The sequence below is a fragment of the Primulina huaijiensis genome, unplaced genomic scaffold (assembly GCF_012295235.1).
Source record: "Primulina huaijiensis isolate GDHJ02 unplaced genomic scaffold, ASM1229523v2 scaffold42345, whole genome shotgun sequence".
Lineage (NCBI taxonomy): Eukaryota > Viridiplantae > Streptophyta > Magnoliopsida > Lamiales > Gesneriaceae > Primulina > Primulina huaijiensis.
In genome coordinates this window covers 1,252-28,278 of record NW_027360150.1, presented here as the reverse complement: position 1 = coordinate 28,278, position 27,027 = coordinate 1,252, and the positions used below count along the sequence as shown (strand labels likewise).

The 27,027-nt window shown below is 35.2% G+C and overlaps 5 protein-coding genes and 1 long non-coding RNA gene across 16 annotated transcripts; 3 read left to right on the top strand and 3 right to left on the bottom strand.

The window, feature by feature from the left end:
- Nucleotides 1-1,292: 1,292 nt before the first annotated feature.
- Nucleotides 1,293-3,584, bottom strand: LOC140969559 (protein LEAD-SENSITIVE 1-like). Of its 6 annotated transcripts, none has more exons than XR_012173957.1 (4): nucleotides 3,084-3,584; nucleotides 1,641-2,303; nucleotides 1,418-1,453; nucleotides 1,293-1,332 (listed from the first exon to the last, which is right to left on the bottom strand). XR_012173957.1 is itself a non-coding variant. In XM_073430943.1 (3 exons), exons 1-2 carry the CDS (start codon nucleotides 3,175-3,177, stop codon nucleotides 1,681-1,683), a joined length of 717 nt encoding a protein of 238 aa, XP_073287044.1. In that variant the 5' UTR covers nucleotides 3,178-3,584; the 3' UTR covers nucleotides 1,293-1,453; nucleotides 1,641-1,680. The 6 variants fall into 6 exon arrangements, 2 of the variants coding, with proteins under 2 accessions (XP_073287044.1, XP_073287043.1); XR_012173958.1 differs by having other exon boundaries at nucleotides 1,293-1,321; XR_012173955.1 differs by having other exon boundaries at nucleotides 1,418-2,303; nucleotides 3,084-3,583.
- A 2,398-nt stretch (nucleotides 3,585-5,982) lies between these two features.
- LOC140969568 (probable serine/threonine-protein kinase WNK7) lies at nucleotides 5,983-10,225 on the top strand. The gene is made up of 7 exons (XM_073430954.1): nucleotides 5,983-6,966; nucleotides 7,564-7,601; nucleotides 7,710-7,937; nucleotides 8,027-8,247; nucleotides 8,325-8,482; nucleotides 8,566-8,959; nucleotides 9,199-10,225. Exons 1-7 carry the CDS (start codon nucleotides 6,604-6,606, stop codon nucleotides 10,008-10,010), a joined length of 2,214 nt encoding a protein of 737 aa, XP_073287055.1. The 5' UTR covers nucleotides 5,983-6,603; the 3' UTR covers nucleotides 10,011-10,225.
- Nucleotides 10,226-13,003: 2,778 nt separating this feature from the next.
- Nucleotides 13,004-15,792, bottom strand: LOC140969569 (serine/arginine-rich splicing factor RS31-like). Of its 4 annotated transcripts, XM_073430957.1 has the most exons (6): nucleotides 15,705-15,792; nucleotides 15,460-15,584; nucleotides 14,151-14,263; nucleotides 13,752-13,975; nucleotides 13,369-13,626; nucleotides 13,004-13,255 (listed from the first exon to the last, which is right to left on the bottom strand). In XM_073430957.1, exons 2-6 carry the CDS (start codon nucleotides 15,563-15,565, stop codon nucleotides 13,234-13,236), a joined length of 723 nt encoding a protein of 240 aa, XP_073287058.1. In that variant the 5' UTR covers nucleotides 15,566-15,584; nucleotides 15,705-15,792; the 3' UTR covers nucleotides 13,004-13,233. The 4 variants fall into 4 exon arrangements, with proteins under 4 accessions (XP_073287058.1, XP_073287059.1, XP_073287056.1 ...); XM_073430958.1 differs by lacking the exons at nucleotides 15,460-15,584; nucleotides 15,705-15,792 and adding an exon at nucleotides 14,395-14,621; XM_073430955.1 differs by lacking the exons at nucleotides 15,460-15,584; nucleotides 15,705-15,792 and having other exon boundaries at nucleotides 14,151-14,441.
- On the top strand, nucleotides 14,657-15,593 carry LOC140969571 (uncharacterized). Its single transcript, XR_012173959.1, has 2 exons — nucleotides 14,657-14,876; nucleotides 15,457-15,593. It is a non-coding gene; the product is annotated as an uncharacterized lncRNA (long non-coding RNA).
- Nucleotides 15,793-16,780: 988 nt separating the features above from the next.
- Nucleotides 16,781-19,532, bottom strand: LOC140969574 (AAA-ATPase At2g46620-like). Of its 3 annotated transcripts, none has more exons than XM_073430967.1 (2): nucleotides 17,907-19,532; nucleotides 16,781-17,160 (listed from the first exon to the last, which is right to left on the bottom strand). In XM_073430967.1, exon 1 carries the CDS (start codon nucleotides 19,368-19,370, stop codon nucleotides 17,925-17,927), a length of 1,446 nt encoding a protein of 481 aa, XP_073287068.1. In that variant the 5' UTR covers nucleotides 19,371-19,532; the 3' UTR covers nucleotides 16,781-17,160; nucleotides 17,907-17,924. The 3 variants fall into 3 exon arrangements, with proteins under 3 accessions (XP_073287068.1, XP_073287070.1, XP_073287069.1); XM_073430969.1 differs by having other exon boundaries at nucleotides 16,947-16,965; nucleotides 17,912-19,532; XM_073430968.1 differs by having other exon boundaries at nucleotides 16,977-17,160; nucleotides 17,912-19,532.
- A 4,377-nt stretch (nucleotides 19,533-23,909) lies between these two features.
- LOC140969564 (uncharacterized) lies at nucleotides 23,910-26,288 on the top strand. The gene has a single exon (XM_073430950.1). It carries the CDS (start codon nucleotides 24,826-24,828, stop codon nucleotides 26,269-26,271), a length of 1,446 nt encoding a protein of 481 aa, XP_073287051.1. The 5' UTR covers nucleotides 23,910-24,825; the 3' UTR covers nucleotides 26,272-26,288.
- Nucleotides 26,289-27,027: the final 739 nt, after the last annotated feature.

Below are 27,027 nucleotides of genomic sequence, written 5' to 3'. Positions count from 1 at the left end.
CTTCTAAACAAAATAAAGCTTAAAAGAGATTTGTTTGAAGGGACTGCCAAGTTTGAAGGTGATCGAATGCGATTCTTCCGGCCAAGAAAAGCACTTCATTTAAGTAAAGAATTCTGGGTGTGGTGTACTTAGAGAGATGAATTTAAAATTCATGAATTTCGATTAATTTTATTGTTTACAATAAAATAATAGATTAAAACTTAAATCACCAACTTACTAATTTACATATTATTAATATAAATTAGATTGAATTTCAAATGACTATCGTTATTGAGTAAATTTGAAATTCATCATTATTACCATGAAATACTATATATATAAACTTGTATGGGTGGATTTAAAACTTCTCTAAAAAAAATTGAATGCATTTCAAATCTATGAATTTGATTTATGTCATGATGAATTTGAATTCCTGTTATATTCAAATGCATTCCACAATCAGTGATCACGATTTTTTTTTCTTCCAAATATCAGATTTCTTGATGATCACGTGGCCATCACATTAACAAGTTTCTATTCAACCTTATGGGAGAGTAGGAGGAAANATATCTCCCATTCATCCTCACAACCACGACGTTCTTCGACCCCGTTTGCTTCACAACGTTATCAAATATAACATGAAAAGCTTGCTGATTCCTTAGATGGTGAGACAGGGAAACCCAAAAAAAAGCTTGAAATATCAAATTATTTTTGGCAGATGATGGAGATGTGACGATGAACTGAAACTTTAGCGTTTTTGGATGCTGTTTCTTAACTAGATATACAACAAATATACTCAGATATCTATGTTACTCAAGTTTTTGAAGTAATACAGATCCAGTCGTGTATAGATGAGAAACAAGCAACAACATAGCTGCATGAAAAAGCGACTAGCCTTCTTCTGATGTCCACTTTGCACCACCTAGTTTGTTTGAGATTAACGTTGACGTACTTGCTCTACACCTCAAAGCTTTTTCACTTGCAATCAAATTGATAGAAGATAGAATATACATATTTGTTTCAGAAAAAATAATATCCAGAATAAACTAGAGCGAGAAACTACAGTTTGAGCAAAATGGATTCCTCCTATGCATGAAACAGAAAAACCATGGCTAAATATACTCGGAAAAAGGGCAGCGAGTATACAGAGTACTACCTCTTGTTATTAAATCCAGAGATGTGGATTCGTGAAGCCACGACATATGGAATCAATCTCTAGCCCATGTCATTGGTCTGCTTAAAAAAAAGTCCAATGCTTTGCATTTTGATAATTGTTCCAATAAGCTAATTAAATTTGCTCAAAACTGTTATGCGTGTCTTTTCATGTGCCACAACACTTGAACTGAATCAAATCTTAGCCGAAAGGGGAAATTAGCTAGGAAAATAACCATGAACGGAAAAAAAAAAGAAAAGAAATGCCAAAAGTCGAAGCATTTACTAGGTGTGTCACTTTGCGCGTGCGTGTGTTTGGTTTCTGTCCAACCCAAATAGTTTTCAACAAGTTCACAACAGTGTAAATAACCAGAATATGACTAAAAGTCCAAAGAACAACAATTCACGGCACAAATAGCAGTTTCTATTACCAATAGCACAGACCACACATGCTATGCATTATGTCCTCGACTTTTTTAAGGGTGAAAAGAAATATATCCAGCACTAACCAATGAAATTGGTGTCATCTAATAAGTGGAATGGTAGCAGTCACGTTGTTGTACCTCCTTCACTATTTGCCCAACCAAGATTCACTGCCAGATCTTCCACGGGTACCTTAACAACATCAGTCCGCACACCAATATCAGTAGCATACCTGCTCATGCAGTACATTCCCGCGGTAACAGTCGCCACACCAACTGGACTAGGCAATAGAAGCTTTAGGGGAGAAGAAAGAAAAGCTGCCAATGGTGCACCAATGACAGAAGAAGCTTGCCCACTTCTTCCAACCCCTAGATGATCGACCGTCAGTAGTCCTGTTTTGCAGTACAAGGTGAAATCCTCGCAGTTATTTTGAAACACATCATAGTTCCCAAATCCATTTTGAAGCAAATACATCGCGCGATGAATGACTGCTTCCACTGGGTCAGATGCTGCAGTTGTACAAGTGCCTCCACGTACTTTAGCTATGAAAAAGGATGGTCTCACTCCATATTCGAAACAGTAAAGGGAACCACTTCGAAGGAAGCAATCAAGACAAGAAAGGACAACTCCACTATTTGGCTGCCTAAACCCACAGTCAGGAGTTGGACAATCAGCAGTGTCGCTGTATTGTTCATCACTGGGTCCAACACGGGTAAAATGAACTACTTTGCTACCCCCGACATAGATACCTGTTTAATCAGTTATTAGAAGGGTCAAAAGAAAGTACTAATCACCCGTTACACAGACCAACCAATAGTTCAAGTAGTAAGACTCGACAGATGATTTTCACACAGACTAATCTACATGATCGTCGACAAAATATATAGCTTTTAAATATAGCAGTACCCATTTTTATTTGAAAAGTTACATCAAGCCTACACAATATTGGAAAAATCTATAAACAATTTGTAAGATCAACATCTTAGCTTTTACTTCGATGCAGCTGAATTCAAACAGTGAGCAGCACATTGAAAGTTCATAGCACAGAGAAACACTTAACAAATAGGTAGTTAAGTTTCTTCCTTTAAAGGATAGACAAAGAGGAGTTCAAGAAGCAAAAACTTTCTGAGACGAACTATTATATTAAATTAGCATTGGAAAATATATATCAAACGGCAGATATCAGACAGTAGAAACTATGTATTTCTGAGTTCCTTATTGCCTCTGTAAATTTCACGAATTTCTGAATCAAGGCTGCCAAATTTTAAGGTCTAAATGAACCCTTAGCGACGAAATGCGTTGTATCAAAATTTGCAGACAGGATGTCAAATTTTGGTATGCAAAACAAGAAAGATAGGCAGACACAACAATTAGATGGAAATATAGACAAAACAAGTAAGGCACAACCAAAAAGATTCCAATTGGATCTAAATCTAATATATAAAACCCACAATGTAGGTTTCTTCGATGTACACAACAATAATTACTAGAACAAATATAAAAAGTTAAACAAAGACAAAAGGCTCAACCATGATGAGAATACGCAAACACTGCTCTGTAAGTGTAAATATGATCCCCTGGTTTGATCTCGCTTCTTCCCACTCTGTTTGTGAGCAAACCCATCTCGCTTGCCGCAAAAATGGATCAATTTTACAGCTAAACCCCCAAAAAGACGTAATTTTTTTTGGATATCAAACAGAGACAGGGTCCACCAATTCTACGAATTCACTATTCAAAAGAAGGTGGATTGCAAGATAATTTGCATTATGCGATTTGTTTGTCAAATTATTTGCTCAACGACCCTCGCAGCAAAAAGAAATGTGACTTGAATTCCGTAGCACTAGCCACTGGTGTTGGGCCCTTTCGGCTTCTTCTTCGTCTCTTCTTTTCTGATTTGTGGAGTTAAGTTTCGTGGCATTTGACATTGGAGGGGACCCATTCCATTTGGGCTGGCGTAAGCAAATTTCAGATTCCTGATATTGGTATCCAAGGCAAGCTTGCTCTCTCCATTGCCATTGGTATTCCACTATTCCTCCATACTATATTTATTTATGTGCCATAGAATATATGCTTCCCTTCGTAACATGATTTTATTTCAAAAATAATATTATATAAACAAATTTAATTTTGAGGAATTTATGTTAACTCTTTTTTAAATAATTGACTTTTTAGCATGTGAACTTTTCAAATTTTAATTTTTAACTATTAAATTGTGCAAAAACCATTTTGCCCCTTGAAGTTTTTTAACTATGGAATTGAAACAAATCTAAATTACAAATATACCATTAATTATAGGGAGACTTTGTTTTTACATCTCCATCAGCATAATTGTATTTGTGTTTACTTCCTGTCAAATAAAAAAATTATGCAGTCTGTGATTCACCAAAAATATATATTTTTGGACTCCCTGGGCTCAAATGTGTTTCTCGAAGAAATTCCGCATAAAACATTTAAAATGTGGAAATAATATATGATATTTGAGTACTAATTATTTTAGATCGGTACAAAAGATAAAATTTTGAATATAAAAATGGAAAAACTATATTAATATCAACATTTGATACATTTGTTTATGTGCTCAAATATCGCATATTAATATCAAATTTGAAATAGTTGATACTAAAAATATCAATATAATAATACTATATTTTAAATATTTTGTATCTATTTTCATCTGAAAAAAGACACAAGTCATTAATATAAATACTTGTTATACATGTTTGAGTATTCAAAAATCATATACCAGTACTAAGTCTGAAACATTTTGTACTCTAATATCATATAGTATTATCATATTTAAAGTTTTGTGTCGATTTTCATTCGAGAAAAGACACGTCATTAATACAAAAATTTGTCATACATGTTTAAGTGATCAAAAATCATATATTAATGTTAAATATTTTGTACTCAAATATCATATATTAATATCAAATTTTCAATGTGATGCAAAAAAAAAATTGATTTGACAAGTACTGAACACAAATAAAATTATATTGTTGGGAATTTGTTGATCATTTATTCTTATTATTCTTATTTTTATTTATAATCGACAAAATATATTTTTCATTATTCCCATCTTCTTCAGCTTCAATTAAACCACCCCATATCACGTTCAACATTCCACCCGAATCAAAAGACTATAGCTCGGATGTGTTGTTATGCATATATAACATGCATACCTCCTATACTAATTAATAATAATGTGTAATTAGATATATAAACGAGTTGAGTCGAATAATATCTGGCACAAGGTCGACTCGTGTAATGTATATATAGGCTCGAGCTATTCGAGTTTTTATGATGAGATTCAAGCTCGGTTTGTTTTAAAATTATGAAGTTCGCAAATAGCTCGAGTTCGATTCGTTAATATCTCGTTTATCATGTTTAACGACTCTAACTCGAGCTCGGCTCGTTAAGCGGACTCATTTTCGATCTCGTTAAACAAAATTATTTTCGAGCTCGTCGAATATTCTTAGCCAAATGTTCAACTAATATATGAGAATTTAAAGGGCCGAATTCTCATTTTTATAGTTTTTCAATCACTTCCTTTACTCGCAAATTTCGAAATAAGACAATACAAGTTATTATTGTATACTCAAGGTCCAATAAACTAATTGGGCTCAAGTTAGACACAAACTAGCTAAGCTTGAGCTAGCTTGAGCTCACGAACAAGCTTGTGAACTTACGAGCTTAAGTTCGAACACGGCTCGATAATCTTATCGAACGAATTTTTTATCGAGTCGAGTTCCAAATAACTCGTGAGTGGTTTGTTTTGTTTACATGTGTAATGAACCTTACTTTTAAAATCATAATTCAATTAATAGCTAACTTACTTAAAAGGTCACAAATCATGCTCAATGAATTAATTTTCTTAGGAAATCTTTTCGAAATAACCAAATAGTAAGAGACTTCTTATAAAAACCAAATTTGATAATTTTTTAAGTGAGATTTTTAGTAAACTATAATAATGTAATCTTCCACATTTTTAATAATAAAAAATTACTTTAATAATTAAATATATCATGTGCAAGTATTGAGTGTGGTAATAAATCATGTACTGTTTATAGTTAAATCTATCTCATAAAAAAGGCTAAAGATTATAAAACAATAACTAATAACATTCTTGGCTACGGATATTATCGTCACAAAATAAATTAATAATAATGACGGGGTCACATATATGCCGAGTGGTCTATTTTTTTTTAAAAAAATTATATATTAACCTTAGATAATTTGAGATTAATTTAATATTAATCCGGATAATTCAATTTAAAAAATTAAAGAATTCTTTAAAATCTTATCTCGAGTTAGATTAATAACAAAAAAAACATATGTTTAAAACACAATAAATTGAAACAATTCCAAATAGAAACAAATATATCAACTCAACTTCTATCTAACAATAATAAGCCAAGAAAATTAGAATCATATCTCACATGGCCGACGGCCAAAATAATGAAGCGAGCCGGCGCACAGCCCCAGATGCCTAACAAGTGTCTGTTCTTCCGTCTACTCCGCTTCAAATCATTTTCCTTTTTGCCCTTTTTCTTTTCTTCTTTCAAAGATAATAATAATAATCCCGTCTGTTCATCTACATACCCTTCAAATTTCATCCCAACTACCAAAATTTCCTGCATTTCGCATGATTTCTCCTTCCCATTTCTCCCCTTTACTATTGTAATCTCTTAACCCCACAACCCATAAAAGACAAGAATATTATTTTTTATTTTTGTTTTTCTTCCATAAAATAAAATTTTCATTTTTAGAACTGGGTTTGGATCGAAAAGATCATAGAAATTCAGGTGTTAGGATATATTTTTCCACGAATTAGTGAGCTAATGAATCGTGATCAGATATTATTTTTATCATTAGAATTATAGCATTACGTCGTAGAAATATAATGGACATTTGTTTCACGTTGATGACACGAAGCGCATGTTCTAATCCGAGTCTCCGTGGATCTTTCTGCAAATTAGCCTCACAAACAATTTTCTTGTGGAATCTTGGCGATGTGTCGGTTCTAGACGTTACCACAAATGAGAATTGGAAATGGCAATCCCGATTCAATCCCGTGCAATCGCTTTTCGGTTGTTGCTACACTGCGTCAGAGGCATTTTCCGACGGAAAAGCACGAACCTCTTTTTACCAAACTGCCCTCCTCTGATTCTTAGGCAGCCGTTGTTTTTTCTCTTTGGTTTTTGGGTTGTTTTTGCTTCTGGTAATTTACTTTTGTCGTGGTTGCTGCTGCTGTTGCTGTTTTTTACCGTGATGAGAACCAGCGGGGGTTTTGGATTCCCTCCTTCAATAGGAAATTGTAGCGATAATTTGTCAGCTTATTCTGTCAATTGTTGTGGATATGATCAGGCAGATGTTGATTATTTGGAGACATGTCCTCGGGCTCGATACGTTAGGGTAATTTTATTCTGCACCTATTCACCTTTCTGCATTTGCAATCGTGGTTCTAGTTTTGTTTTTCTTCTTGTTAAATTTATGCTGTTTTAAAATTGCTGCTTTTTAGAAGTCATATGATGCGTGCGCTCCTAATGACAACTTATTCATATCTTTTTATGTTAAGCTTATGGACCTTTTAATAAGAGAGAATGCTACCATATATTTGTGGTACCTTTAGCATTATTCTTTTAATATCTTTTCTTATAGTTACCAGATGGTAAAGTCCTTGTGGATGCCCCATTGTTGTATCTATCATCTTAAAAACGATCAGATTGAGTTTCCAGTGCCATGGATTTTGCTTCATCCTTTGGTCAATTTAGTTACTTCAAAGATATGTTTTCTTGAAATGATGTTCATTTTTTGTATTCGACTTCAAAATTGTGGTTCATAAATAAAGTGGCCAACGCAATAGCATTATTCAAGTTCAATATCTGACTTTATATGATCAAATAACTGGAACTGTGACTCTCATGTATGTGACCGGGGCTTTTCATTTTGATTTTGAGTTAGAGAAGCTTAATGTGTATACTCACTTGGTCTTCATGCCTCGTTTTGCAGTATAATGAAGTCCTGGGCAAGGGTGCATTCAAGACTGTGTATGTATTTAATACTCGAACTTCACTTTTTTTTCCTTGTGCAATTTAATTGACAACGGTGGAGACAATGGCTAGAAAACTCTTTTAGTGAATGAAAATTTTATGTAGTTTTAAGGCATTTGACCAGCTGGATGGGATAGAATGTGCGTGGAACCGAGTGAAGATTGACGATGTGTTACGCTCACCTGAAGATTTGGAAAAATTATACACCGAGGTGCATCTTCTTAGACAAATGAAGCATGAAAACATTATCAAGTTTTATGATGCATGGATTGATGACAAGAAAAAGACTATTAATATGATCACCGAGCTTTTCACCTCTGGAAGCCTAAGACAGTACGCATTGTTGTTTTCTTTGTTTTTTGGTTGCCAATGGCATCATTAAGGTATTTGTTTGAACCAATATTTTGTACTTTGGCTGTTAGATACCGTAAAAAGCATAGAAGCGTGGATATTAAGGCTATAAAGAATTGGGCGAGGCAGATTCTTCGAGGCTTAGACTATCTTCACAGTCAAAACCCGCCTGTAATTCACAGGGATTTAAAATGTGACAACATTCTCGTTAATGGTAACTGTGGGGAAGTTAAAATCGGGGACCTTGGATTGGCAACCATCATGCAGCAGCCTACTGCTAAGAGTGTCATTGGTATACTGCCATATTCATACTTTTACAACTGAAATGACCAGTATCAGAAGTGTTTACTTCCTGAGTTGTTTTGTTAGGAACACCGGAATTCATGGCTCCAGAGCTTTACGAAGAGGAATATAATGAACTAGTTGACATATATTCCTTTGGAATGTGCATGCTGGAAATGGTTGCTTTGGAATATCCTTACGCTGAATGCAAAAATCCAGCTCAAATATATAGGAAAGTTACATCAGTAAGTTCACCTATTTTCTTCGTTGGATCTTGCGTTGTGACAGATTATGCCAAAGCGCATCCTAAGGTATACCATTTTGGTAGGGTGTCAAACCTGCTTCTCTTGGCAAGGTGGCTTCTCCTGAAGTCAAAGAATTCATAGAGAAATGTTTGGTTCCAGCTTCTCAAAGGTTATCTGCAAAGGAACTTCTTAAAGACCAGTTTCTTCAAATTAACCATGCAAAAGAAAGCCCTCATGATTCATTACACATACCGAGAGAAGTTCTTCATTCTGTGAGATCAATGAACTGTGGTCCTCGTTCTATGGATATAGATTCTGAATATACTCTGCCTGTGAGTTCAGATTCTAATTGCATGACCCCTAGTTCTTCTGTGCTGGAGTTTCAACGTTTACACGATAACAATGAATTTAGGTTGAAGGGGAAGAAAAATGATGACAACTCCATTTCATTAACCCTTCGCATTGCTGATCAGGGTGGTAAGTATGGAATTGCCTAGTTTTTCTAAACTATTTCGTCTATTCTATGCTACATTGGATAATACTCCCCTCCCCGTATAACAAATACTGTTGGATTTGTTGTCCCTCAGTGTATTTTATGTCAGACCAACAATTTCTTTGAATCATCCAAAGGTGCATGTTAAAAGAAGAGTGATGTGTAATAGGACCAAACTACTTTTGCAAATTTGGATTCAGAGGCTTTTTGTTTTTTAATGCAGGCCGTGTGAGGAATATACATTTTCTATTCTATCTCGATTCAGACACGGCGCTTGCAGTTGCAGCTGAGATGGTTGAGCAGTTAGAGTTAGCGGACCATGATGTTGCTTTCATTGCTGACTTTATTGATTTCCTAATAATAAGAATCTTACCGAACTGGAAGCCTTCATTTGATTGTCACTCCAGTGGAGAGATAAGTGCAAGTGGCCTAACATTGATGAGAGATCTATGGGAGATATCACCACCTGATTGTCCAGCTGAGTCAATGGTCAAACAAGGTGATGGATCTGAATTTCAAATGGATCCTCAAATTTGTCGGCAACGACAACATGATCAGACTGACTTGTCCGGGGATTCCAGTTTTGTGTCATCTTATGGAGCATTTATTATGTCTCCATGTTTTATTCCTGCAAGAAACAACACATTTTCGGATGGATCGCTGACTTACGAGGCTATGGGTGAAGTCTCTTCAATAAAGAATGAGAATGTTTCTAAAGATTGTAATGGAGAAGTCTCTGAGATGGAGTTTCGGGATTTATATTACGACTGTGTAATGCATGAATTTGGAAATAGCAGTTTAGAATGTCCATTGCTCGACCAGCTACGAAGAGTTTCCAAAGCTGGGAGCCTAACAAGCAGTTGTTCGAGTTTGACTCTGCTTGATGCAGATCCTGAAACTCATTTGAAAGTGGAGCTTGATGCAATTGAAACACAATACCAACAATGGTTTCAAGAACTTTCCAGGATGAGGCACGAGGCCATGGAGACCACCAAGAAGAGATGGGTGACGAAAAAGAAAGTTGTTTTTCATTGAACAAGCAATGGTGGTTAGTTTGCTCAATACTTCTGCCTACTAGTATCCAAGTTTTAAAATTTTCAGGTTGAATATTTCTAACGAGCGTCCTTGTGCATTTTTTTCTTCTCTTTTGTTGGCAAGAGATGGAGCCTTTCGGAACATCCTTGTTTGGATGTGGCTTCCTTTGTAGACTACTACTGCATTTGGTTTTATGAGATTGTACATACTTGTTATTCTGCAGTTTTCCACGCATGCACACTACAAGAAAACAGAATACCAAATATGGGTTTTTATCAGGTTGAGCTTTTTGACAAGAGCTCGAAAACTGATAATGTGATTTGAGCTAAGCAAATATGTTTTAGTCTGCACTAGCGAGTTTGATCTTGACTCATTTGCCCTCGTGACTTCTACTTTTTCAAGTTGAAAATCATGAAATTGGTAGAGCACCACCACACTTTCCCAACTTTTTCATATTAAAAATAGATAACAATTGGGTTCTGCACTTTATAATGGTGACCTCTTGCGTTCCAAATATCGGGAAAAGAAATCGTGATCTGCGGACAATAAAGTTAACAACCATGATCCATATTGCCTTTCATGAAAATAAGTTGGATCACCGTCGAATGTGCATGAATTATTCGCGAGGCCAATGTGTACCTACAAATTGTCATTTAACATTTTACAAGTCATTTCTTAGTCTTGTTGACATTTTTTATTATAATAGTGGAACCCTTTAAATAATCCCATATCACTTTCGATTGATTATAATAACACCGTTAACTTGCTCGGAATCATCAGTTTTTATATTTTATTTTATCCCCGCTTGCTTTCCTCATCAACTATTTATTTTCTTGCTCATTATCATAAATTTGTCCGACTGTACGTACCACGTTAAACAAATATTATAATTTGTTGCAAGAAAATTATTTTCCATATAATGAAGTATATATTGACGGTGACATATATCCCATTTGTTCAACCTTTACCACTGACCTACAACAACATTCTTTAATCCAATTTCTCCAACATATATTTGGAAGATGGGAGATAATTTGATCGGTCCAAGGTTTTACAGCTGCTACAGATGCAGGAATCCTGTTGCTCTTCACGATGATATCGTTTCAAAAGGATTTCAGGTGAAGCAATTCATGCTTAATTATATATGTGTCTTCTCTCCATTAATTTCTTCAAGTATAATATGCTTTAAAAAAAAAAAACCATCCATCTTCAATATCATCTGGCTCAAGATCAACAAACATTCAAAGAAGAAAGTTGAGGGTACCAAGTTGTGTTCTCTAAATTAATCAGCTTCAACTATTCGATTTTGACCCGATGAATTTGTTTTCATTTTTCTGAATCAGTCTAGAAACGGGAGAGCGTTTCTCTTTTCACACACGACGAACGTACTTTCAGGGCCAAAAGAAGACCGGCAGCTGATGACAGGACTTCACATGGTGGCTGACGTCCACTGCGGCGACTGTGGAGAGGTCCTGGGATGGAAGTATGAAAAAGCTTACGAGAATTCTGAAAAATACAAGGAAGGAAAGGTTGTGCTCGAAAAGTTCAAGATTGTTTATGAACATCGGTAGCCTTGCCTAGCTTGTCCAATGATATTGTTGCTCTTCAACCATTGTGTACAAACATATTTCGGAAAGTTAATATATTTTAATTCTCATGAATTTCACATGAAAAATTTTGTGTTTCCACTTCAAAATTGATGATCTCGGGGAGTCTAAAAATCCCTGCTTCATGTAAATTGATATGTAATAACCCACGACATTAGTAAATAATTTTGAATGATATAATGTAGTGTGTGTGCAAACTTTACACGAGACGAGTGGGATTAAACAAAGCTTGTATCTACACTTTGAAATAATGTAAAGTTAATTATGCATGCATTATTGTCAACAGAATATTAATATTGAACAGTAAAAATGTTGTGGAAAACAGAGAATAAAGAAGTTGAAGAAGATAACCCAATAAATTATAGCTTCTCATTAGCAATAATCATAGATTTCAAGTCTTTGCTTGTTAGAATATGTCGATGGATTATATAGATTACATCAACTAACTGTAGATTTCAGTCAGACCTTATTATATAATCAACGTCTTCAAATACATCATCAGTAAATATACATTTAGCTTCAAATAATCGACTTTTCATTATTTAAACCCGAACAAGATTAAGATAGCCCCCTACATTTTCCCCCTAGCTTATTTGTAAAATTGATGAACAGTTAATATTTAGGCAGTGTTTGTAAATGTTTTAGAAAAAATGATTTTTCTCTTTAAAAATTTGCTAAATAAAAATCTATAGTCATTTTTTTTTAACATTTAAAGACACTATTTTAGTCCTATATAGGTGAGTATCGTAGAGTGCTTATTGTCCTTACAAGTTTACACAGCGGACGATGCCACTAAGCATGGACCACGAAAAGTTGAACCCAGTCGATCCAAATAATTGTCTGAGTACTTGGTTCTACTTGGAATGTGTGTTCAAAAAACTGATAAAAATTCTGGAAGACAGACACAAAAAACAAATTTTATAAAAGTAGTTAAAATAATGTTCTAATCGATTGATATATTAATATATTATATTTTATAATATCATTAGATATTTTAATATTTCATGATGCTATTACATTATATTCGAATTATTTAGCAATCAATATATTCTAACATTCATGAAATAACATTTTCCGAAAAAGTTCAACTGATCATGATGCCTGTCGAGACTTGAAAGTGTATCCTCCGCTTTTTTACAGAAAAATGTTTGGGAGTAAAATTGAAAATGAGATTTACTTAATTTTGATTTTATTTTGAGAAAATGAAAAGAGGGTAAATTCTTTCTTTGAAAAATATTTTCGGGAATAAGATTGAAGTATCATCGTGGAACCTCAACAATTCGTGCTCCACTCAACTTCTTTCAATTCAAAAGTACTTTGTCCGCTATTCTAACCTTTTACTCAGATGACACAAAATTCAACATAAAACATCAAACAGATATTGGATTCCTGTGAAACTATATGCATAATAGAAACTCCATCGTACGATCCATAACAACTGTTTCCAATTATAAGATCCTGGCAGATCATCGGAATCAATTAAACTAGAAATACAAACGGAGGAACTAAGTCCAAGTAAGTCTCCGGTACTTTCATTACGAAGGAAGTAGAATATTACAGACTACCATATCAAAAAACAAATCAACCTCCATTTGCCTAGCACCCCATGAAGCTTTTTACCTTCGAACAGGTGACCTGCTGTAAAAGAAATACGAAACAACTAAACATGCATTCGAGGAATTCATTTTTGTGGATGAGAAAACACCACAGAATACCAGCAACAAAGTAAGTACTTCCTGGAATTCATTTACCTCCGGTATCTTGCATATTCTGGACTCCTGGCTCTGTCGAATGAAGGGCCATTATACCTATCATAAACTGGGCTTCTAGCACGCTCATAATCAGGACTTGGTCGACTCCGACGAAACTCTGGGCTTGGTGATCTCTGGTAAGGACTACCTCCACGCCTCCCAAAATCCCTTCTGGGGCTATTGTTGTTTCTTCCACTCCCCCTCTCATCATCATCTCTCAGGGCATATTCAACAGAAACCACCCTGTCTAGTACCTTACTGCAAATTCAAAATACAATTTGTCAGCACAGGAGTAAAATTATAGTCAAAGCATAACGTAGTCATGCTATAAGATACAGATACAATCACAAACCAAATCAAACCAAATCAACTGTCAAGCATACCTCATGTGTGTGCATTCTAAAGCCTTTGTGGCTTCTTCCTGGGTTTCAAATTGCACAAATGCAAAATTCCGCCGGACACGGACATTGAGAACCTTCCCATAAGGCTCAAAGTGTCTTTCTATATCCCGGTCCCTAGTACGCACAGGATCAAAGTTGATAACAAACAGCGTTTTAGTAGGTCTCTGATTTGCTGCTCTCCCATCACGATGCCTACCACGTTCACCCTGTTGAAACAATAATAACATTAATAATACGATGTTCTTAACAATTACAAACAAAATAGACCAAACAAAAAAATGAGAAGGAAAATACAAGCTTCAACTGGATCATGCTCAACATATATGATATATCCACATCCAGTGAACAAAAATTTATAAACCCATTTAGAAGGAAGAATACCCTTGCCCATTCTACTGACAAGCGGCGCCTGTCATACCCAAAGGGGATGTTGTCAAGACCACGGATGGCATCATCAGCATCACGTTCATCCTCAAAATACACAAAAGCAAACCCTGCAGGGAGAAAAAAAAGCATGAGAAGAAGAGGCAAGGCATAAAACCAGCACTGAGGCCTTGCCTTGAAAACTTGTATCGGCAAAGTCAGGATAATTTTCCTGGCGGAGAATAAAAATAACATACAACACCTGCAAATATGTGAAGGTTCTGATGAAAGGATGTAGAGGCATTGCATGAAGAACAAAAGCAAGACGAATTATGATGTAGGCAAGTAAAGGCTAGATCCATTGTGTCAGGCCTCAGTAGTCATTGCTAAGCATGCTTCATCAATTTCAGAGCACAGAGTTCAGTATTGAAGAAATGGCAAGCTAGACCTCATTGAACGCCTTATCATTAGTGATGGTAGGCATGAGATAACTCGACACATTGAACCCTTATCATTATAGGTAGGCATGACATGATGAATTCATAGACCTCACCATTACCATTCTGGTGACAGAGCAACTTTAAGCATTCAAGAAAATCAAAGGGAGGATTGAGTGATAGATATGTAGAATGTTTCCATGTGCCATAAGGAGAGCAGGTAAGCAGTTAGGTAGACTTGGCATTAGAAGTTTTTATTGCAGAGAAGACTGCAAGCCGGTATAGAAGCTCATTTCCTTTAGCAAATGTTCCTGCGTCAAAACAAACACTTAAATATGGAGATCTTCCCCGACAAATATTATATTGCCCTGCCATTTCATTTTCAGTTTTTCAAGGCAATGAATGCCCTCACTCTCACATTTGGAGGGGTGATTTCATTGAGGTTTCAGGTGCAGAAGAAACAAGTGTCATTAGACAACTTATAATTTGTTTGTTGGCCTCAGCTACTGCGTGTACGGTTAAGAACACCATACCAGTCCCACGAAGTTCGAACAAATCCAAAAAGAATGGTTATGGGTTTTGTTCTAATCAGTGTGAATCAAATATCACGAAACTCGTGAGAGAAAACAATTTCAAATATGTATCAACAACCATACACCAAATGCGTTCTACTAAAAATCCTCAATAAAGATACAGCTACCCTAGCCACCAGCGGGTGCTACAAAGTACAAAAACACTTCAATCGTTCGATAAAAAAAAATTAAATTACTTCCAAAGACTACATCAAAACAGAAAATAATGAATCGGCACGAATAAAAAGAATTAAAGAGACAAAGACTCCAGATTTAATAAATCGATCCGCAAAACAAATTAAAATCTTCTTCGAGTACCAGATTTCATGTCGACGCGGTCAACCCTTCCATATTTGGAAAACAATCGCTCCAAGTCCGATTGCCTAGTCTCGTACTCAAAATTTCCGCAGAATATCGGCCTCATCTTAGCTCACAGATTTGACCTGGGGAAACAAGTAGCCAATGCGAGAATAGGCGAAAACATTACAATAATTATCCCGAACGCGAAACACAATAAGAGATCGTCCTACAGATTTTATCATAAGATACAAAACGCATATTACCTCCGCCTTCGTAAAGACAAACTGAAGAACCCTAGCCCACCGTAAAATGAAAACAGGTCAGAATTGGTGATATATTTTATCTTACAAAAAATAAGAAAACATTATATAGCTGCGAGATCGGATCCCTAATGTTGCCTGACACACGTGAGGGAAAGCCCATGGGCTATAACCTATAAAGGCCTCTTTGATAACTAAACCTAAAACCAACAGCAAAATCAATTATAATTTATACGTCCGGTAAAGGTCTTTCTTTACGGAGCCCATTGTTCAAATTCAAAGCCCATTTTTCACCAAAAAACATGAGTCAGAAGGTCCAAATATACCTCGATGGATTAGTAAAAGTAGCAGTTGTTGACTTGTTTCACGTGCCGTAGGTGATTAAGTTACGCATTTTTTTAAATTCATCTCCTCTATGTTTATTAAATTTGACGATATTTGAAATTATATAACTATAATAAAAACAACAACCCTAGTCGCCATCTATGAAGTGCAATGTCGATGCAGCCTTGTTTAAAGAACAACGAGCAGTGGGATTTGAAACTTTGGTAAGAGACTCAACGGGGAATTTCATGGTAAGCAAAACATGTGTGACATGTGGATTGTTTGATGTTAAAGAGGCCGAAGCACTCGCTCTTCTTGATGCTATTAATTGGACATCCTCGTTGGAACTCCAGGATGTTATCTTTGAAACGGACTCAGAGACGGTAGTCAAGGCAATAAGATCAAAGAATGTAGACTACACAGAGTTTGGATTGATTATCTTCGGGTGCTGTCAAATTCTAGAAGCTCACCCTTCTTTCAAAATCCAACATGCTAGAAGAAAAGCAAATATGGTGGCTCATACATTGGCACGCGCGACAATATTTTTTCCTAATCTTTTTATTACGTATCATCCTCCAGATATTATTTGTAATTCCATCAACCACGATTGTGGGAACATTAACTGAGTAATGGATATTTTCATTTCAAAAAAAAAAAAACAACCCTAATCGCCATATTTAATATCTTTTTTATTTGTAAGTTTGACCTAGTATGTCTTATATATCATTTTTGGGCAACCACAACTAAGAGATTCATTCGATCAAATCCAAATATTACAACGTACAAAAAAAGATAAGTATCATTTAAATTAAAATAAAAAACCCCGATAAATAAGACATAGAATAGTGAAAATAACATATGTATTGGCCATGATTGAGAGTGTCTTGATTTTACATAACAAGCGTCCGTCCGTCCATCCATCCATCCATCCACATCTATGCTGGGAAAGCAGCAACAAATACCAATCATAGAGTCCGTTTGCTTCAATCAGGTTGGGTAAAATGAAAAACAAATTAGGTACAATAATTTATATACAGTACTCGAATGTGAGGAGAAAGAAGCATGATATATATTCCAGTGGAAGAAGCTGGTCACGCGTGCATTTCTCACATGACTCGGTCTCGAAAAAGCTTGCCTGAACCAAATACAAAATACTCCATGTTATCATTTTTGGTTCTTCTTCGTGTGTGTGTGCGCGCACGTGTTTATAAAAGTTAGGCTTCGAATTGTAGTGCACATTAATGCAGTATAAAAAGTGTTAAACAAACTGATGATTTATCTTTTACTCTTTTTTTGGTTGTTTATTTGGTCTTTTTATTTATTTATGTGACAAACACGCGACGATCACTCTCCAAATCTTGTTTCTCAGGTGCCTTAACTTTTATTCCACATTCCCCTAGAGTCACAGACAAAAAAATAAATGCATTAAACAATATACACGAATAAAATAAAATTAATCATAGAAAAAACATTTGATTCATGTAATATTGTTTTTAATTTTTAAAATCAATGTAGTGTTTTAATCATTTATCGTGGGTGAGATATAATTTATCATCGATTTTTTCAAAAAAAGAAAAAATCGATGAATCATATGTTTTGTCAATTATTAATTTAATTTTGTTCATGATGTTTAATATTTTTAATTTTTAATAATTTATACATAATTATTTGAATAAATCATATTGCGATTTGAAATATAAAAAACAAGATGGATTTTCGTCCCCCGATTAGGTAACCAAGTCACCCATTACTCTACGCCATCAATTGCAGGGACAAATGGGAAAAAGAAGAGAATTTAACGTAAAATACACCTTATTTTTTTATTCCGAAGAAAATAAAAGCAAACAAATTAAACAAAAAATAAAATAAAAAATTGTGTACCATACTGCTTGACAAATGTTATCGGTCGATCATTTCGTCATCATGATGATCCAACGATCCAGGTCTCTTGCAACTCTTCAACCTCAAAAGTCCATACAACTTCCGGAACTCTTTCGGCACCGTGTCCTTCCAGAGCACGCCACCAGCTTCCCCCGTCACGTACGGAGGCAACGGCGAAGACGAGGAACGGTTGCACAGTTGCGGTCCAGATTTTACGACGCTCCTTCCATTGGACTGCAAGGCAGTGATCACCGATTTCAACGCGCGACTTGGAGAGCTCCGATTCACTAACATCAATTCGCCAATCTCTGCCGGGCTCATGGTGGCGCCGCTCTGAAAGATTTCCTCCACTTGTGGGAACAATTTGTGCTCCTTGACACCTAAATAATTGCAGGCCAGATTTTTGAAAGAATTAAAATCACAATTGGGAAAGTGGATGTGAACATCGATTCTTCCGGGCCTCAACAACGCGGAATCGATCCCCTCTTTGCTGTTCATCGTGAAAAACATGATCTTTTCGTCTTGGAAATTCGAAATCCCATCCATAAAACTCAGTAAACCGGTTGCCGAGATCTTCGCCGTGGCCTTCTCCGAAATGTAACGATCCAAATGTTCGACCACGATCAATGATTTGCACGCGGTCTGCAACAGAAGCGTGTTGAGATCAGAATCATCCGCCACCTGCGACAAATTAACGCTGTACACGTCGTAACCAAGCAAATTCGACACGGCGGCGATGAAACTGGATTTACCGGTGCCAGAGGGGCCATACAGCAGATAGCTGCGTTTCCAAACACGGCCTATCTTGTGGTAATACTGCTTTGACTTAAGAAATGTCTCCAAATCGCACCGAATTCTACTTTTCAAATCCGGGTCCATAACGACCGAATCGAAAGTAGCCGGATGATGGAAAGGAACCGATTTCCACCTGCCGTTGATGTTATTGTGAATCTTCAATTCGTTTCTCCTTTGATCAATATCATCAGAAACAGTGTGTATATGTTGAAGATAAGGTTTCAAAATCCAACGCTTATCCTTTTTCTTGATTTTCAACACGAAACTTCGCGTAACAACCTGGTTATCACAATCCCTCTTGACCCTATAGTGCCACGAAACCCTGGCTCCGAGAAACGAGTCTTGGACGATCTGATCATCGTCTATGGACAGCACGATGTCGTTGGGCTTCTTCCCGGCGAAGAGATTGGTGAAATCGGAGTCCTCTAATGAAGCCAAAGAACTGACGTACAGCAAAACCCGGCTAAAAAACTGGTTTTCTTGTTTATTGGAATCGTTGAACTCGGGTACCTTGAGGACTAGATGGACGTGAATCCCGTCGTTGACCCAGTCGACAAATTTCCTGAAGACGTATGTGAGACCAGTGCGATGCAGAAACAATCGGAAGATGAAGAGTGAGCATGGAACTGAGAAAATGATCCATATCAACTGTAAAGGAAACATGACCATCCGTAGCAATAGAGATTGGTTGACTGTTAATTTCGATTCCCGAGAGGATACATATATGTTGTATATAAAGGGATCACTCGAGCGAAGAGGAGACTAGTTCTGGTATGAATAGCAAAATAGGTATTGGTCCGATGAAAATCAATCCTGTTTGCTTCTTTCTTTGTTTCGTTTCTTTTTATATATATATAAAATAAAAATTAAATAACAACAAATTAAGTGTTTCTGGAAATCATAATATTCTAAAATTCATATATGAGAAAATTTGTTGCGAGAAAAAGATGCCCTTTTAATTAAAAATAAAAAATCGAAAGAGGAACATAATCCGTATATCCCTATCCGAGGATTGCCATTTTTGTCAACATGTCTGCCCGACGACATTAATGCATTATGAGTTAATAACCCGTCGATACAATCATAACTATGGATATAAATTAATAGATTAAAAATTTTGATAATATTTTTTATTATTAAATATTATTAATTTAAAGTTGGAAACTAATTTTAATGTTTTTATTAATTTCAGACTTTTTTATTATGTGTTGATTAAATTTTAAAAATTATATAATTTGTGACGGGTATAACTTATAAGACGGGACTAAAAGTGAGATGAGACGGATCCAAGTTTGGCTAAACCGGTCGCAAACCCAAATCCGTTGATATCTCTAACCATAATCAATATATACAAGTCAAGTTATCACACTATATCCGTCTTTAATATAAAAGTTGTATTTTTTTTATCCATCCCAAAACATGTAGTCCAGTTTCCATACTCACCTACTATTTTCTATGTTCTTTTTATCAATCTATATTTATCATTAAATACATAGCAAAAACTTGTGTGAGACAGTTTCACGTGTTGTATTTTGTGAGACATATCTCTTATTTGGATCATCCATGAAAAATATTATTTTTTATGCTAATAGTATTACTTTTTATTGTGAATATCGGTAGGGTTGACCTGTCTCACAGATAAAGATTCTTGAGACTGTCTCATAAGAGACCTACTCTAAATACACTAACTACTTCCATTTTTTTTTTATCATATTGAAAGCAGTCATTAAACAATATAAATTATAAGATTTATTTGTAAAATTTATATTTCCAATGATTTCGTAATTTGTGTGAAAATATAAATATATGAGATTTATATATATTTATATGAGACTAAGACAGTAAATTTTATATATAGTATATACTATATAATTAAAATTACAAATTATAAAATATCGAAGCAAGATATCTGGTCCGGTTCCATCAATTAATTAGATTAATTTCCTAGCAACGAGTCTTCACCGAAATCTTAGTTTATGAATGAAACTAGCTAGCTAGACACGCTTTTAATGTTACGCCTGGCCAATCAAAGCGACGCTTAGTAAGATTTTCCGAGTAAAAAACGTGTTTGCGAACACTTCATGAAATCTGCATCAGCGTATATATTAAATTTTATTAATTGAAGACGAGACTAATTAATTGTCAACGTAGACGGTGGATTTGGTCTACTCATTATATGATTACTTTTTCCGCTCAATTATTTAGTTAATACATGTTCACATATCTGAATTTTTAGATATAATTAAAATCTATAAATATTTAAACATAATAAGAAATTAATACCATATATACACAAATACGCATCTTTTAAAAGTTTGATTAACCGTCGGAACTGACGAACTGTTTCAATCTTTTAAAAAAATATTATTTCATGTTTTACGAAATCTAACTTCNTTTTTTCAAAAAAAATACATAGTTGTGTGGTTCAAATTATAGCCCAATCGTCGTTAATTTTTAAAATAAATCGTAGTTATCACAGAAAAACGGGCAGCACTTTGGATGACCGAAAAGGACAACTCATATAAATTTTCTATATTTATTTATATCTCATCGATTAAATAATTTATTTTGTAAAAAAATGATCGATGAATAAGATTCTATTGGGTGTGCCACTTTATTCTCTAGGGATCGGAACTCTACTTTGGAATTTTAATGCCCCAATCTTCGAAAATTCGGTGTATGTAGGGTATTATGGGCTTCTTTTTAACATATTTTTTCGAACGAAGTTGTCACAAAATAATGATGACGTAAAATCAATTAATTGTCGGCTGAATATCTAGATACTTCGTTTAATCTTAAGCCTGAGACGATTTGTGGCCACACGGTCTATATATAAATAAGACGATATTGACATATTTTAAATATTTTTAGGAACCGAAGTTTTAACATATTTTTTTTAAAAGAAAAATTCATGATAATTTAAATACCAAAAGTTTTAGCCTGGAAAATGATTTCATGGCTGTGATGTGCACCAATTCCCTTTTTTTTTTTTTGGTTTTATTATTATTGGGTGTAGGGATGTCAATGGGCTGAGGTCGGGGCGGGTTTGCCATTCCCATCTCAGTCCCTGAATTCCATCCCCACCCCATCCTCGTTTTTCGGGTTCGGGGAATCCCCAAACCCGAAACTTCGGGGATCAACTTCCCATCCCCGCCCCCATTCCCATTTCAAAAATATTAATATGGCAAAACGATGACTGATTTGAAGATTTTCTCAAACCAAAACTCATATTATCTATTATCATTAGAGATAATATTAATATCAATAATAATAATAATATTATTATTAATATTTTTAAAAATAATATTATTATTATATTAATAATACTACTATTTTATTATTGATATTATTTTCGAGGTGGGTTCGGGGATTTCGGAGATGAGGATAGTAATCACATATCCGTCCCGAACTACATTGGTGATTTAAAAAAATCCTCGAACCCGAATCCAAACCCGAAAAAATCAGGCATTTCCATCCTCGTTTCGGGTTTTTCTCGCGGACTTCAAACCCGTGGAAAAAGTTGTCATCCCTAATTGGGTGGGAATCTAATTTTGGTGACCATAAATATGGAGACAAGATTGGTGAGGTTAAATACTGTGGCAAAACCAGACCCTCCAATGCATCTTAATTATTTCCTAGTACCGACACACCCAAAACTCACTCACAAGTGATAGACATACAAGATGCTCTCTTTACTATTTAATTTATATGTCCCAATTATATATTTTTTTTTTCAGTTGTCTTAAATAGATAATACCGATTCTACGTTTACTAGCATTTTTCTTGTATATACGATACTATTTTCTTGAATAAATCAAATCAAATAAAGGAAAAATATGAAAACTGTTTGTACATTTTTTCTATAATTTTCTTTGAAAAAAAAAAACCAACTTATTAAAAAATCATTTGTTGCTCTAATTCACAACAGAGATAATTAAAATAAAAAAAATAGACCAACAACTTCCGATTTATTGGGCCTCTTGAAAAAGTGAAAAAAGAAAGTGAGTAAATTACCATATTGCCCAGAAAACAAATGACCGACTCTACGAAAGCATAATTGTGATGCTAACTTGTTAGTTGGAATCATCTTTTCTTATTCTCTTTACTAATTTTTGAAAATTATTAGTTCTCTCGAAAATAAAGTTAATTATTTTTAGGATTTATTTTTTATGCTAAATATGTAAGTAATATCAGTGTGATGCATACACCACATTGATAAATGTTTTTATTATATGTGTGTATTGATATTTATTTATTTATAATAACTAACTTATAAAATTTAAAATATATTAAAGATAATCTAAATATTTCTTTTGAATAAATTATAGAAAATTTTAAAATACATAATCCAAACAAACTAAACAAAAAAAAAATATAGGTGATGATTTGATTTGGTTTTTAATTATTACTGGTTTGATTTGATTTGGTAAATAAAACAAAAATACCTGGTTTGGTTTTTGTTTTTTATGGCCTTTTTTAAATAAAAAAGTACACTGAACCTCATTTGTCTACTTCACCCACTTTTTGCAATACCATTTCACGTTGAACAAAAAAAATACGAACGACTTTAANACACATAAAAATATTTAAAATTTATTTTCAAACTCCCAAACAGGCAACAGCCCCATGAACAATTTAGCTCAATCTTCGGCTCATCAAAAAGCCCCAACTCGAGTTTAAAAAATCATAAATGGAAGAAAATAAGTTGAGTGGCGATTGATGGATTTCAAATATATATTAATTTTATACATAAATTCTTGTGAGACATTGAGTCAATTTTGAGAGACATATATTCTATTCGAGTCACTCATAAAATAATATTACTTTTTATGTCAAAAATATTATTTTTTATTGTAAATATTAACACGGTTGACTCGTCTTACAGATAAAGATCCACAAGACCGTCTCAAATATACTATATAACAAAATATGCAATTTAAATAATAATTGCGATGCATTTGAAATACAGCTAAGATGAATATGTCATCTAAAATATCTCCCTTTAAATCAAATCAATTAATTCAAGAAAACCTTAAGAGTAATTAACATATCGATTTCGAATAAAAACAAAAATGAATAGTCAAAACATATGCTAATGCCGTGGAAAAAGAGCAATTAAGGCCTTCAAAATGTGAGGTTAGGACACTCCATAATCTACATAGTACAAAACTGCAACAATAAATAAACAAAGGTGGCATAATTAGTTTTCTTTTGTGTCGTTAAAAGTGGATAAAGAAAATTAGGCTTCTTTGAAAAGAGGGGGGGCATAAACTTTGGTGACAAAGAAGCCACTTTCAAAGAATAAATTCCACCAGACTGTATTTGTTCAACTTCCAATTATATTTACGACACATGGAATACCGGTTTTGTAGTGATAACTTGCTCAATTCAAAGTAGACATGACATTCTGGGTAGGCTGCTGATTTAACCAGCAAGCCTCAAAACTTAAAGGTGAAACGACATTTAGAATCGACGTACCAACAAGCAAAGTCAAGGCAACCACACGTCCAGCGGTGGAACCACAAAGTTCATCCAAGCTCAAGTAACCCAATTAACACTACATAACTTCTGTAGTTTCAAGAAAACTACACTTCTTGTGATGAATTTATTCGTTACCGTCAGGATATGATATGCGATGCAGGAACATTGACAATTCAAGCAGCCGCGATTTGTGCATTGAGGTATTTAGTTGACAATTTTAGAAGCGTTTCACGGCAAAATTCGACGGATATAATTTAAATGCTAAAACCACTGAGATTGATTTATTCTGATGGCTTTCAAAAGTGTGATGGGACGTGCGTGAAGTAGAAGTTAAGGAATCCCTTGTGGGACAGCTGAATGCAGCACTTTAACTCTTTTTTTTTTTTTTGTCAATGGCCGCATCCAATAGGTGATACCAACCTTAACTATGACTACTCTGAGCTATTATCTGTAGTTTCTTTTTCCAGAACCGATACTTTTCTCACCAATCGTCTTTCCTTTCTTTTCTATAGACGTGGAAGGGGCGTGTTTCAAGTATATATACATGAGTGTAGCCAGATGATTAATCCTTATCATTTCCAGTATTCTTTTCATCATAGTTCAGAGACAAGTTATAGCATTTTAAACTATCCCATATTTTGAAATGGCTAACCAACAGCCTCGTCCAGCATGGTTTCGGTTCCCTGCATTAGGTAATCGTCCGATTGCACCACCTCCGACACCTAATCCCAATCCTACTCCACTTCAGCCTCCAGTTGCACAGCCAGTTCCCATCCGTCCACCCCAACCAATGCCAACTATAACACGCCCAATAATTCCTGCGATCCCAATTATGCAACCTGTGCTACCAACTCAAACTCAAGAGCCAACACTTCCGCCTAGCACTGAAGCTCCACAACCATTACCCCCTGTTCCACCAAGTTCTCCAATGTCAAGCCTTGCACCAGATGCAGCTGCTCCAAGGTCTCCTATTGTAACCGCAGCACCAGAAACAACTCCAGGAAGGTCCCCAATTACAAACCCAGTAGAGGTTGCAACTCCACCAAAGTCTACAATTAAACCATCCGACACTGCTGCTCCCCCACCAGCGCAAGTTGAATCTCCACTGAGTTCTCCAGTTGTACCTCCCGCTTTTCAACCAACTCGACCAAGCGTACCAGCCACTTTACTGCCACCCCAGACTCCACCAGCAACTTCCCCGACCATTGCTCCTCATGCAACTCCTCCAGTCCCAAAAGCACCAATAACAGCTTCAAGAAATGTACTACCATCATCTTCTCCCACACCCGCATCTCCTAAAGTAAAAACAAAATCGCCATCCTCCTCAATGCCGACTTCTCCAGTCTCAAGGCCTGTTGCAAGTCCTGCAGCAATTAGTGCCACACCAGGGCACAAGACAGCCACACCTATTTCATCTCCGAAAACAGTAAAACCTTCGGAGAGAACCCCGGAACAATCTCCAAAAATCAACCATTTATCAAACGCTCCATCTCCTTTCAGTCTGCCACCTACCCAGAAGACTGAAGATGAGAGCGAGCCAAAGTTCCCTGCTGAAGTTGAACAAAAGAAAGTGCTAGTTCAAGAAACCACTGAAAAGCCGAAGGAATTGACTAATACTCTTAACAAACGCGTCGATTCCAGTGGAAGGAGAGACCACGTGATGAACACTAAAGGCACTAGCAAAAAAAAATCTGATTCTGAAGAGTCGGACATGAAGGTGATAACGCTTGCAGGGGAGAACAAAGGTGCCATAATGGAATTACGTCCGAACCAGAGGAAAAATCAGCCATCGGGAAACCCTCAGCGTATGTCCAAAAATAAAAACAATTACATTGGAAGTAACTTGGATCAGTCGAGCAATGAAAGTGGTGAAGAAGGAAAATCAAACAAGGATGGAAAATCTAGCAAGGGAATGGAAATGCAGTCTTCGCAAACAGCTGTATTCTTGAATAGCAATGTTCAGGAGGTAAACAATTCAATCCTTTACAATTGTAATAATCGTCACAATGATCCTGGTGTCCATATATCTCTTACAAAGAAGGCAAATGGCAGCCTCCAGAAGGACCATCGTGGAAAAACAATTCATTAAAAGGCTTGTGAGGTAAATTTTTTTTTCTTTTTTTCCTGTGTGTTTCATTTATCATAAACCTATTGCAGTACATAGATTCTGATACTCGATCCAATTGTAATCGGAAAGCATACATTCTGTCCTGTTTACTTAATGAGTGAAGAATACTATGTACCTCATCCTTGATTTAATAAAACCTCTTTTTATTGAGCAACCACAAGTCAGCTTTGGTGGTGAATTATTTCTAATACTTGTGCAAGCTTAACCACGGATTAAAAGATATTCATGACACTAAGCTTGATAATTTCCTCAAACAGAACAAATTTGTCTAGTTTTCACAAGAATAACTGGTATATATGTCTGCATTTGCATACAAATTCCTTGTTTCTGTGTACACGAATTGAATTGCTTTGGAAGAAAGCTTCCCAATGACTTGACAACACAGTAAAGAATCGGTTTCATACTTGCAATGACAAGAAAAAGAAACATAATATTTGCTACTTACGGGAGGAAAGTGGTGATGATACTTTTATTCTAAAGATGAAGAACAAAGATGAATGATTTCATTGAATTAAAGAGTAATGATATGCCTCTATATTTTGCACAAAAAATACAGAAGAATCAAATCAAAGTAATCCAATAATCATATAGGATACACAAGAATGATATGATAGTGTTCTAATGGTTACATCTAAATCTAATGATTACATTTGAAAAGTTATTTATCCTATTATCTATAATAGTTTGATGTAAAAAATGATGATATTAATTAGTCGT

Coding starts and splice junctions, on each gene's coding strand:
- LOC140969574 (XM_073430967.1), bottom strand. CDS start 19,370: ATGGTCATGTTTCCTTTACAGTTGATATGGATCATTTTCTCAGTTCCA.
- LOC140969569 (XM_073430955.1), bottom strand. CDS start 14,441: ATGCAATGCCTCTACATCCTTTCATCAGAACCTTCACATATTTGCAGG. Junction 13,627..13,751: donor TTAGAATGCACACACATGAG/GTATGCTTGACA, acceptor TTGAATTTGCAG/TAAGGTACTAGACAGGGTGG. Junction 13,256..13,368: donor GAATATGCAAGATACCGGAG/GTAAATGAATTC, acceptor TTTCTTTTACAG/CAGGTCACCTGTTCGAAGGT.
- LOC140969568 (XM_073430954.1), top strand. CDS start 6,604: ATGGCAATCCCGATTCAATCCCGTGCAATCGCTTTTCGGTTGTTGCTA. Junction 7,602..7,709: donor AAGGGTGCATTCAAGACTGT/GTATGTATTTAA, acceptor AATTTTATGTAG/TTTTAAGGCATTTGACCAGC. Junction 8,960..9,198: donor TCGCATTGCTGATCAGGGTG/GTAAGTATGGAA, acceptor TTTTTAATGCAG/GCCGTGTGAGGAATATACAT.
- LOC140969564 (XM_073430950.1), top strand. CDS start 24,826: ATGGCTAACCAACAGCCTCGTCCAGCATGGTTTCGGTTCCCTGCATTA.
- LOC140969559 (XM_073430943.1), bottom strand. CDS start 3,177: ATGGGTTTGCTCACAAACAGAGTGGGAAGAAGCGAGATCAAACCAGGG. Junction 2,304..3,083: donor GTTTGCGTATTCTCATCATG/GTTGAGCCTTTT, acceptor CTGATTAAACAG/GTATCTATGTCGGGGGTAGC.